Source organism: Phycodurus eques, chromosome 11 (genome assembly GCF_024500275.1).
Source record: "Phycodurus eques isolate BA_2022a chromosome 11, UOR_Pequ_1.1, whole genome shotgun sequence".
Lineage (NCBI taxonomy): Eukaryota > Metazoa > Chordata > Actinopteri > Syngnathiformes > Syngnathidae > Phycodurus > Phycodurus eques.
This window is the reverse complement of record NC_084535.1, coordinates 28129755-28142469: the sequence shown is the minus strand read 5'-3', so window position 1 is coordinate 28142469 and position 12715 is coordinate 28129755. Positions and strand designations below refer to the sequence as shown.

At 44.6% G+C, this 12715-nt stretch overlaps 1 protein-coding gene across 4 annotated transcripts in view; it reads right to left on the bottom strand.

The window, feature by feature from the left end:
• The window catches only part of pla2g4f.1 (phospholipase A2, group IVF, tandem duplicate 1), a 28808-nt gene that overhangs the window by 14185 nt on the left and 1908 nt on the right, over positions 1–12715 (bottom strand). For 2 of the 4 annotated variants that reach the window (XM_061691053.1, XM_061691054.1), the window contains exons 4-11: positions 7529–7657; positions 6552–6586; positions 6428–6470; positions 5982–6054; positions 5719–5855; positions 5447–5578; positions 4068–4108; positions 2710–2752 (exon numbers count right to left, since the gene is read on the bottom strand). In XM_061691053.1, coding sequence (XP_061547037.1) covers positions 2710–2752; positions 4068–4108; positions 5447–5578; positions 5719–5855; positions 5982–6054; positions 6428–6470; positions 6552–6586; positions 7529–7657 — 633 coding nt within the window. Of the gene's footprint in view, positions 1–2709; positions 2753–4067; positions 4109–5446; positions 5579–5718; positions 5856–5981; positions 6055–6427; positions 6471–6551; positions 6788–7528; positions 7658–12715 lie in introns of those variants that run through there. The other 2 variants (XM_061691056.1, XM_061691055.1) reach the window with 2 other exon arrangements.

Below are 12715 nucleotides of genomic sequence, written 5' to 3'. Positions count from 1 at the left end.
GAACTCCTCGACTTGGGGCAGGATCTCATCCCCGACCTGGAGAGGGCATGCCACCCTTTTCCGACTGAGGACCATGGTCTCAGATTTGGAGGTGCTGATTCTCATCCCAGCCGCTTCACACTCGGCTGCGAACTGCTCCAATGAGAGTTGGAGGTCACAGCTTGATGAAGCCAACAGAACCACATCATCTGCAAAAAGGAGATATGCAATACTGAGGCCACCAAACCGGACCCCCTCTACGCCTCGGCTGCGCCTAGAAATTCTGTCCATAAAAGTTATGAACAGAATCGGTGACAAAGGGCAGCCTTGGTGGAGTCCAACCCTCACCGGAACGGGTCCGACTTACTGCCGGATATGCGGACCAAACTCCACAGGACTCCCCGAGGGACACGGTCGAATGCCTTCTTCAAGTCCACAAAACACATGTAGACTGGTTGGGCGAACTCCAATGCACTCTCGAGGACCCTGCCGAGGGTGTAGAGCTGGTCCGCTGTTCCACGGACAGGACGAAAACCACACTGCTCCTCCTGAATCTGAGATTCGACTTCCCGACGGACCCTCCTCTACAGCACCCCTGGGAGACCACCACCCCAGTCCTCCAATCCAGAGGCACTGTCCTCGATGTCCACGCGATGTTGCAGAGGCGTGTCAACCAGGACAGCCCCACAACATTCGAATCTCATCCACCCCCGGGGCCTTGCCACCGAGGAGCTTTTTAACCACCTCGGTGACCTAAACCCCAGAGATAGGAGAGCCTGCCTCAGAGAACCCAGACTCTGCTCCCTCATGGGAAGGCGTGTCGGTGGAATTGAGGAGGTCTTCGAAGTATTCTCCCCACCGGCTCACAACGTCCTGAGACGAGGTCACCAGCGCCCCATCCCCACTATATGCAGTGTTGATGGTGCACTGCTTCCCCCTCCTGAGATGCCGGATGGTGGACCAGAATTTCCTCGAAGCCGTCCAGTAGTCTTTCTCCATGGCTTCACCTGAGCCAAGTCACCACCAGGTGGTGATCAGTGGACAGCTCCGCCCCTCTCTTCACCCAAGCGTCCAAGACAAGCGGTCGCAAGTCCGATGACACGACCACAAAGTCGATCATCGAACTGCGACCTAGGGTGTCCTGGTTTCAAGTTCATGTGTGGACACCCTTATGCTTAAACATGGTGTTCGCTATGAACAAACCGTGACGAGCACACAACCCCTCTCGAGAGGACTGGTACCAGAGGCCAAGCTGTGTGTGGAGGCGAGTCCGACTATATCTAGTCGGAACTTCTCGACCTCACACACCAGCTCGGGCCCCTTCCCTGCGAGAGAGGTGACATTCCACATCCCTAGAGCCAGTTTCTGTAGCCGGGGACCGGATCGCCAAGGTCCCCGCCTTCGGCCACCGCCCAGCTCACACTGCACCCGACCCCAATGGTGATTCCATGGGAAGGGAGACCCACGTTACCCTTTCGGGCTGTGCCCGGCCGGGCCCCATGGGTGCAGGCCTGGCCACCAGGCGCTCGCCTTCGAGCCCCGCCACCAGGCCTGGCTCCAGTGGGGGGCCCCGGTGACCCGCTTCCGGGCAAGGGAAAACAAAGTCCATTGTTTGTCGTCATCATAAGGGGTCTTTGAGCCGTGCTTTGTCGGGTCCCTCACCTAGCACCTTTTTGTCATGGGTGACCCTGCCAGGTGCATAAAGCCCCAGACAACTTAGCTCCTAGGATCATTGGGACACACAAACCCCTCCACCACGATAAGGTGACGGCTCAAGGTCATATTTGTCTTAAAAAAAAAAAAAAATCATTCGCTCAGTATTCTGGCAACTAGCAAATATAAATAATGTTGGTAATCCTAATTGACCTAAAACAGGATAATTTTAGTCTGATTTCATGTCAGCCAGTTGGGGAAAATTTGTTTTTGTCATTTTATACTACGCAATGACTGTCTCTGCTGTTCCTGCTGTGCGCGCCTTGGCCTCATAGGGGCAGTGTGGTGCGATTCATACATGGAGTATATTTTTACAGCAAGGTAAACAAGAGTAGAAAAGGAAAGTCGTAATAAAACTTTTTGAAACTTGTTTTTCACACATTAGGAAGAATATATGCCGGTGAGTATTGTTACATGACCTGTACGGCGTTTGTGTGTGAATATTCGTTATTGGAAGGTAAATCCCTCTCTTGAGCCAATGCTAATCTGAGCTAGCCCGTCAATTGGGCTTCCATTGACACGTTATTAGGATTCCCTCCTAGTTTCTAGGCAGGAGATGCCCTGTTCCAATATTACTGACTCCAGGACACGCTTCTGCACTATGATTGGCTATTGCATCCGTGTAGAAACCCTACTGCTTCCAGAAGGGAAAAGAAGTACTGTCAATGACAAAAGTGTGGCGGCGTTAACACATTTCCCACTCACCCTAACCCGCCCTAATCCTAACCTTAACCCATCCTAAACTGCCATAAACCCCAACCTTAGCTCTAAACCTAACCATAGCAATGGTTAATTGTTTTTCTTCGATTATAATATTTTTATGATCATGAGAATCCAAAATCGAAATTGTGATTGAATTTCAATTAATTGCCCAGCCAAAACATACTGTAAGTATTATTGAATGTGTAAATGTGTGATCAAGATGATTACTTGCAACTTTTGTACTTAAATATGGTAGACTCAGACACTAAGTGTACTGCTTACATAAATGCAAATGATACTCTTGATGTGTCTTACCAGGAGGATGCCATTGCTGAGATATTCACAAGAGGGTTCCTCACTAAAAATAAAGGAAATAAGGACATAGTTGCTGTAGTATGCAAGGTCTGTCAAAAAAGTTGTCACAAAAGAGAAGAGAAGAGAATATTTCAAACCCAAATTACAAAATACAAGTTCACGCTCATGACGGCCTTCCGAGGGAAACCATAACTACGATGTGCCCCGCAGCAAAAATGAGTCTGACACCCCTGTTCTTGGGGCTTACGTTGAAGGGTAAAACTTGGAGTCTGTAGTTTCGATTTGAAACATAGCGCCACTGTCTAGCAGAAACCTAGAAGTCTAAACCACCCAATCGGGCAAGGAAAAACTCAAAACCACATTTGTGGGAAAAAAGAAACCTTCAGAAGGGATCGCAGATTGGTGGGGGGGGATCCCCCTTCCGGGATGACCAAGCTGCAGTGGATGTCGAGTTTATCACAAAGTCTGGGGCTGTACAATGTTCATTGTGAGGGCAAGATGTTGTACAATGGTCATTAAGATAGCATAAGAGTCCATTTAAAGAGAAAAGATGCCACAGGGTAGACGCCTTCCGCGGTTCTGCCTCAAGACCTGGCCTGGTCGGTCGGCGCGGAATCCTCCATGGCAATGATTTTGGGGGCTAGTCATCTCATCGTTATTTTGTTTTGTTTGATTTTTCTTCTTTAATTGCATCTCTTATGGCTCTTGACGTGTCTGTAACATTCTAATCAATTATAGCGTAATTCATAGACTTCACACCGATCTGATCGGTTTGATCTGAATCGACCGATAATTAGCATTTCACGCTGATCGGCCGATCGGCTTTCATGTCATAATTCACCGATCTGATAATTAATTAATTTGTCATTTCATTTCAACTCATTATTTCTGTCATGTTGTAATGTTGATCTGACCTAAACTTATGTCAGTGGCCCCGAGAGGTCACTGCTGTTTAACTTTTGTCAAAAATGCGAGAGAATACTTGAAGATAGTATACAGTACACAAGTGTTCACAATAAATGAATAAGTCATGACACATTGTTCCATCCTGTGATCGGATCAGTTATCGTTTTTTTTAAACTTGCTGATCGGTGATCTGCCCCAAAAATCCCGATCGTGTAAAGCCTAGTAATAAATTAGCGATTGAACATGAGTATGGGTAGGTGTTGTTTTGATATGCAACAAAATATGATAGCGCTGTAAGGTATAATACTAACTTTAACCATTCTGTATTTGGTAACCCAAGTAAGATGGTGCTATTTTGATTTCCTGAAAAGTAATGGTTTTAGAGATGCGAGAATTCCGCCTGACAGAGAACGTTGGCTCAGGTGACAATATTGTCGCTGTCTGGTAATTACCTGTGGAGCATCTCAAACTGTATTGAAATGTGGTCAGTTGTCTAGAAAAAAACAAAACAAAACATGAAAACGTGTTAGAGGCATTTTTTTTTTTAGCCAATCGTAATATATATATTTTTCAGAATATTATACATATACAGTATATCGACATTGTAATTCATAAGCCCTAAAGACAACGACTCCCTTTTGCGTGGCGCACACGTCAGTAGTCAGTTGATGTGATGAGGACGAAATGGAGGCGAGGGATGACGGACTAAGGGGACAGAACTAAAGTCTGCCACACACTGGAGCTAGCTGCCGAGACAAAAGTAATTGGAGAAGATTTGCTTCGCCAATAGCTTGCTATGTGTGAGTAATTTTCAGTGAAAATTACACGCACAGAGCAAGCTATCGTTTGAGAAAATCGTCTCAAATGACTTTTTTCAGACTTAAGGCTGAAAAGGGAGAAAGGAGATGGAGGCGTGGAACGGAAAACATCTTTGACCTCACTAAGGCCCGCCGCACAACAAACAACGTGGCTTAAGGTGACCGAAGAGGAAAGCGATTCTTCGCCAACCAACGCCCTGCAACGGAAAAACTGCGACACTTTGTTTGGTTTTGAAGCTCCACCTACAATATACTTTACTATATACTGTATTGATTTTTATCGAACCACAACAACATGCCACGATTGTCAAGTCTTCAGAACTGTGAGGCGGATGAGCTAATAAGTCGTCCACCGTAACCAAAACAGTTCACGTTAAACCCTTTTAATCTTCCATTACCAACATTCAACTATGTTGCGAGCCTACCGGGCTAATTAATTATGATGTCATTGTCCCGGCATTAGCGGCAGTGCCCAGTAGATTTTCAAAGGCAGGTAGTTAATTAGGCGAAAGCGAATCTGCACGCTTTCACCATGACACGGTCGCAGTCCCTACTGATCCACTTATAATAAACCAGGCTCGCTCAAGTCAAATGGGCTGTTTTAGCAGCCACAGTGCGAGTGTGGTTCTGATGCCAAATCTCTTCAAATAGCAGTTCACAATCATTCTTTATCTAATAATATGACAAAAAGCTAAAAACTTGAAATAAAACACATCATACTCACCAGATATGATATAAATTGACAACAAAATAAGAACTGTAGAAAGGCTTTTAGAACTGGCCACAACCACATGGTCAGAACAAGCAGCATGACCCAGAAATGCGACAACTTTGGTCATATCAACTAGTGTTGTAGCCAATACGTAATCTAACACTACATCAAGACTTATTTCACTATACTTGAATCCCGGTTACATCCAATCACAGTCTTGGGAAAAAAAATTCACAATCCAGTACGAGATGAGTCCTGAGAGGAGACCCCCAAAAAATGTGTTACTATCGTTTGCTCCTACCTCTGGATTTAAGGTGAATGTCATTGTTTCTTTCTTCCCAGTTGTGAGGTTGCTGAGGTCAAATAGAATGGTTGAAATGAGGTCATCCTCAGAAATCGGGTCTTTGTCATGCAGCCTCATTTCTAAAACATTCTGGGAAGCAAATTGTACATTCTTACTTTTCATTTTCTGGCTTGCATGTCAAGCCTGTTAACCATACACAGCCTTTTTTAAAATGGAACACAAACAGCCCCTCCTCTCATCTGATGTCTGTTGATTTTCTGTGGACTTACTTTCAGATGGGAGGGGACTCTGAAGGTGAATGTTTCATTCCACACTGGATTGCACTTATTGTGCACTGTTTTCGTGTTGAATGTACTTGCAGTCACCGTAGGGAGATGAAGAGTGACATAGAAGTCTGACTCTGAAACTGTATCATATGGATAGGGAGGATGAAAACATACTTACTAAAAAATGATGTTTGAAAATAACCAAATGTCCATTCCAAAGGTGACAAATCAGTGTTTGAAATAGATGAAGGGAAAGCTGTACTTACAGTAATCACTGGAATAGCTCATTTTGGCTTTTAGGATGGTCACATTTAATATCCAGTAAGAAACCACTTCCTTCTGTTGAATGAAGATATATTTGAAGAAACTGGACAATGAAATGCCACGCATGCTACCATTTCGATCTAGATTCGTTGCTAGGACTACGTTACTAACTAGACATCATCATCATCGGAAAAATATGGTTTCTTCTCATAATTAGCTGGGGTTGTTTTTAACAGACCCCTTCATGATTGATAAACAGCGTATACTGTATAATGAAAATCAACTTTTTTTTCTGCTGTCGATCCCTCGTATCTGTAGGCCATAAAATGTATCAAATTTATTGAAATGCCAGACTGACTGGGTGGTGAGCAAAGACCTGTGTCCATGATGAGTATAATGTTTGAATTATATATATTTTTTTATTGGACTACATTTGTCAATCTCTTACCACCAAGTGACAATCTTTACGGGGACTGACGGCGTTCACATTACTAAAGAACAGAAAACACAAAGGATTACAAAAGGCCATGCATTTTCAGATGAAATGTTGTATTGAACAGAAAAAAAACGACCTCTCTTGCAGCTCAAAGGATATCCAAAGTTTGCCCTTTAAACATAAAGAAGAAAGAAATACTTGAGATTCGTGTGATTTCCATACTTTATCTCGCCATCCATCTGTTGATCTGTCGATCTATCAATATGTATGTGTTTTTTTCGTTTCTGTTATTATTGCCAATGATTTATGGGTGAAACTCAGCTCTGGCCTTCCTGTGTGGCGTCTGCACGTTCTCCCTGTGCCCCCCGTGACCTTTAACAGGATAAGAAATATAGAAAATGGATGGCTAGATGGATCTCAGTTTATTATTGTATTTTGTTTTTAAGATAACATTTTGCTAATATGTCGATGTAGTACATCTCTCCTATACCACTTGTCTTCACTCGGGTTATGGCTTACTGGTACTGGATCCTATCCCAGCTGACTTTGGACTGGATGCCAGGCAATCACAGTGCACATTGAGACAAACAATCATTCACACCTATGGGCAATTTACTCATCAATTCAACTAAGAAGCATATTTTTGGAACAGGGAGCTGCAGTGCCCGGAGAAACCTCACGCAAGCATGGGGGGGAACATGAACACTCCACCATATTATTCCGCCATCGTGAAAATCTTTCTTGTCAACAGATAACACTTCTAATGGCTCACACTCCTCAGCACCTTGGGAAAATCTATTTCAGAAGAGAGAGTCTTGCTGTTAAACTTCCGATTATGTCCAGAGTATGCTGCAATGGCCCATTTGGTCTCTACAAAAAGAACAACAACGTGGTCCACGCCACCGGCATTAATGCTGCTTTCCCAAAGACTGAGAAGTTGAAGATTTCCACACTCGGACAAACAAAAGTGCATTGAAACACCACTTGAAATCCAATTAAAGTTTTAAATCCAGTTTGCAATCACTTCTTAAAAGAAGTGATTGCTTGCTTTGATTGCTTGCTTTACTTGTATTCCGATCATTATCAAAAATAATTGTTGCCCATTTACTGTACCTGAGGTTGGATGGCAAATTCCTTGATTTCCGTCGTCCCCACTTTGAGAGTGCTGATATCAAACATGATTCTTTGAATCACATCGTCATACATGGGGTCCTCATCATACAAATGTATCTGAAGAGTATTCTAGGAACATAGCACAATATTAACAGTTGACTATAGCTTATAACTGTAAAACATTCAAGACGTTAAGACATGTCACACATACTGTAGTTATAAATGTATTACATGCAGTGAAATGTAAGTTCCGTCACTTTATCGTAGTGAAGGGGTTTGTGTGCCCCAATTATACTCGGAACTAATCGGTTCTTTATGTCCCCCATAGGATCACCCAGGTGAGAGACCAGACAAAGCACGGCTCAAGTGTCCTCATGTGAAGAACAAACTTATTGGACCTCGTTTACACAAGGTCGCAGGTCACCAGACCCTCCGGAGCCAGGCCTGGAGGTGGGAATTTGTGTCGAGCGCATGGTGGCTCGGCCTGCACCCGTGGGGCCCGGTCAGGCACAGCCCGAAAAGACAAAGTGGGTCTCCGTTCCCATGGGCTCACCACCGGTGGGATGGCCAAGGGGTCTGGGTCATTGTGAATTGGACGGTGGCCGAAAGCAGGACCTTGGCAATCCGATCCCCGTCTACAGAAGCTGGCTCTAGGGAAATGGGATGTGACCTCTCTGGTGCGCTAGGTCAAAAGATACGACGAGATAAAATTGGGCTCTTCTCAACACACACCTTGGGCTTCTGTACCAGTCTTCTTAAGAGGGGTTGGACTCAATTTCATTCTGAATTTGCCCCCGGTGAGAGACGCTGAGCAGGTGTACAGGTACTTCGACTAAGTACCTGTACGTTGGTGTTCACCCCAGTGGAAGAGAGCCATTCCCTCCATCTTCAGTTGGGGGAATGGCACCAAACAGCAGCTCATAGTATCCACCCCTGATGAAGTCCTTGGAGGGGGTGATGGAGAGCTTTCCCACTTGGGACTCCCTGATTCTGCTGGGGGACTTCAACGCTCACGTGGGCCATGACAGTGAGACCTGGAAGGGCGGGATTGGGAGAAACGGCCCCCACGATCTGAACCCTAATGAGGCTTTGAAAACCTAGCAAGAACAGGGGACATCAAGGATTGTGTTGTCGATGAAGTATTCAAAAAGAGGATGGCAACCTGCATGGTTTGCATCTCGCCCATTAAACACCCAACAGCAACGATGGCGACCTTCAGCCGTCCCTACGAAACTCACAAAGACAGCTAAGCTAATTGAATAGTTTAACTAGCTGGTCAAACATCAAGTTTCATCGACCGGGTTGGGATGATGAAAAATGATGTGATTGTGAACGTTTTAGTGCAGCTAAGTAACATAACTAAGGGTGAAACGGTTTATGATAATAATTGTCTAAACCTTTCGTTTTCGTTCGGTTCATAGGCACGTAAAACTCTTTTTATTTATTTATTTATTTATTTCCCCCCCCGCTCTCATTTACAAATGAGGTGAAGCGGTGTGCACTCAAGAGAGGATAGTAGCACCTAAAATATAATGCCAACCGTTGAATGCAGAAGAAGTGAAGCGGCATTGGTAGCGATCAGTTATGGAGAAGAAAAAAAAAAAGGTATCAGGTTCTGCCTTTCACGGTATTGGAAAGCAAGTTAAAACTTGTAGGACCCAAGTGCTGGGAGGCACGGACGCCAGGCTGGAGACCAGGAATTCCAAAAATGATTTATTTACAAAAACAGGCAACCAAGGCGGGTGGAAAAATCTAACCAAACAAAGTCACAAAACCAATAATCAAAGTAACAAAGAAATACTTGAGTAAACCCAAAACAGGAAACAAGACATTACTAATGACTTACAGAAACGACAGACGACATTTGACAATGAACCAACACCCACTGAAATAAAACCAGGGAACTAAATACAAACAAATTAACGAGGCAATGAGCAAAACCTGGACAAGACACGAGTGGCTGGAGGGAGCCGATTGGTCGACATAAGGTAGCGGGTTGACGAGAACAACATGGGACACAGGAAAACATGAAACAAAACTAGAGAGAGTCTAAACTAAAACACAGACCATGAAAAAAGGTGTGAAGATGTTTACGGGAATGAATGAAAGAGTTGGCGCTTGAAGATGCCAGGTGGGTGATATTGTAGGTCTGCTGGATTGAATCTCTTTGCATCGTTTTCATACGACTGAACGTGTTTATTGAAGTGTCACAGTCAAAATGTCATCTGTTGGGCCAGGTCTGTGATAAAGCTGTCTGCACTGTTTTTAAAATGGAGACCACAGCATGTGAAACATAACCTTTTAATCTAATGACAATTGTCCAGAGTCAGTGGTTCTAAATGAGATTGGTTGTTTAATTCTGAACACAGCCACATCCCTAGTTATGAGAGCATGTGCACATGTAACCGACCACATTATCTCTGTTGTCTATTTTTACTTATCTGAAAAAGTTTTCCTTTTTTTTTTTTTTTTTTTTTTTAACTCACTAGGGTCGCGAGCGTGCTGTAGCCTATCGGAGCTGAATGTGGGCGAGAGGCCAGGTACACCTTGAACTGGTCGGCAGCCAATTGCAGGGCACATATAAACAAACAATCATTCGCACTCACGTTTACACCTACGCACAATTTAGAATCTTCAACTAACCTGCCATGGATGTTTTGGGGATGTGGGAGGAAACCGGAGTACCCGGAGAAAACCCACTCAGGCATGGGGTGAACATGCAAACTCTAGACAGGCGAGGCCGGATTTGAACCCGGATGTGCTAAGATGTGTTAAGCAGTCGTCCACCGTTTTATATATATATATATATATATATAACCTTAAAAATGGATGGATTTTAATAGGGTTGTGTAGTCTTTTTAAATCCACTGTAAAATTTACAGTGATGTGCCAGTCTTTGTCACCTCTCTGGCAGGGAAGGAGCCCGAGCTAGTGGTTGAGGTCGAGATGTTCTGACTAGATGTAGTCGGACTCTCCTCCACACACAGCTTGGGTTCTGGTACCAGTCCTCTCGAGACTCTCTTCCACTCTGGAGTTGCCCACAGTGAGAGGCGCCGACGAGGTGTAGGTATACTTATTTCCCCCCGGCTCGGCGCCTGTACGTTGGGGTTCACCCTGGTGGACGAGAGGGTAGCCTCCCTCCGCCTTCGGGTGGGGGGGACGGGTCCTGACTGTTGTTTGTGCCGATGCACCAAACAGCAGTCCAGAGTACCGACCCTTTTTGGAGTCCTTGGAGGGGTTGCTGGAGAGCGCTCCCGCTGGGACATCGTTCTGCTCGGGGACTTCTATGCTCACGTGGGCAATGACAGTGAGACCTGGAAGGGCGTGATTGGGAGGAACGGCCCCCCCAATCAGAACCCGAGCGGTGTTCTGTTATTGGACTTCTGTGCTCGTCACGGATCGTCCATAACGAACACCATGTTCAAGCATAAGGGTGTCCACACGTGGTCTCGTCTTCCGGGAGAATCCCAGGTGCAGGTGAGAGAATGTACATCTCGCAATGAAACATTTAATAGATTATGTCATAATCTAATGATGAGTTTGCCTTTGTTTCTTTGTTGTGTAGTGGTTATACTGTATGTTGTATTATTTGTATTTTTTGGCTGCAAGCACAAGGAAAAGGAGATGAGGATAGAGAGAACGAACAGAGACAGCAAGAGGAAACCGGTGAGAAGTTTGAACATGAGGAATTTGCCAATATGTATCTACTCAACCTTTAAAAACTGTTCGGTCACACTGTATATGGAAGACCATGTACAGTGTAGTTTACATTGAAAATCGATGTGTTTTAGCAACTGTGTAAATACGAAAAAAGGATCAAATACAACATGGTCAATGTTTCTGTCCAGAGGTGTGTGACCTCAAGCGGAAAACAACGTACAATTTACTTCACTTTTACTTTTAAATCCAAATTCATTCCATGTACTGTTTTTAATTTAGCTTTACTTCATTTTAAAGTTTTACTCCTCCTGTGTAATGTTTTCGACTTGACTTTACTTCATTTAAAAATGAGATTTATGCTGTGAACTATCCATCCATCCATTTTCTGAGCCGCTTCTGCTCACGCGGGTCGCGGGCGTGCCGGAGCCTATCCCAGCTGTCATCGGGCAGGAGGCGGGGTACACCCCGAACCGGTTGCCAGCCAATCGCAGGGCACATAAACAACCATTCGCACTCACAGTCATGCCTACGGGCAATTTAGAGTCTCCAATTCATGCATGTTTTTGGGAGGAAACCGGAGTGCCCGGAGAAAACCCGCACAGGCACGGGGAGAACATGCAAACTCCACCTGTGAACTATTTTTCGCTTAAATATGCAGCATTTTATTTCACCGATTTTGTTCACAACCTTTTTGGACATCATTTCGATGCGCACTTGAGGTTCTTGAGGGGGAGGGGGGTCTGGTTTGGTGACCTCGGGATTGCATCTCTGCTTTTTGCAAGCGATGTGGTTCTGTTGGCGTCATCAAGCCACGATCTCCGACTCTCACTGAAGCAGTTTGCAGCCGAGTGTGCAGTGGTTGGGGAGAGAATCAGTACCTCCAAATCTGAGGCCATGGTCCTCAGTCAGAAAAGGGTGGCCACTCATGACACAAGTGTAAGAATTCAAATACCTTGGGGTCTTGTTCACGAGTGAGGGAAGAATAAAGCGCAAGCTTAGTGCAGCAGCTCTCTATCCTCTCAGAAGAGATGTAGGAAGTGGTTGGGAAGAGAGAAGTCTGGGCTTCTGGTTGGATGCTGTCCCATGCCCCGGATAAGCGGATGAAATGCACTTCTTCAACATATAAAATTGTTGTAATCTTGTGCCCACCAGTCTGATGCCTCGAGCGCGATACTGAACTTCGCTCCTCTTCACCACATACTTGAACTTGACCCAGCTTGTTCCCTACATTGGCTCAATTACAAAATTTTTGGTCGGGGAAATGTCCGTCAAGACGTGTTTTGCCTTTGTGTTTAGTGCAAGTTCAGGAGTTCATAAACACACACAACATAAACTAAGGGAAAATGCTTCAACATAGATTGGAGAAATACAATAGGAAATATACTACTAATTGATTGAAATGCATGATTTGCTTCAACATTTTTCCCGAATTATCGTGGAAAGTAAATAAATAACCGACCCATGTGGGGACTGACCAATAGCATACATTTGTGGGAAAAAAAAAAAAAAAAAAAAGTGAAATTGACC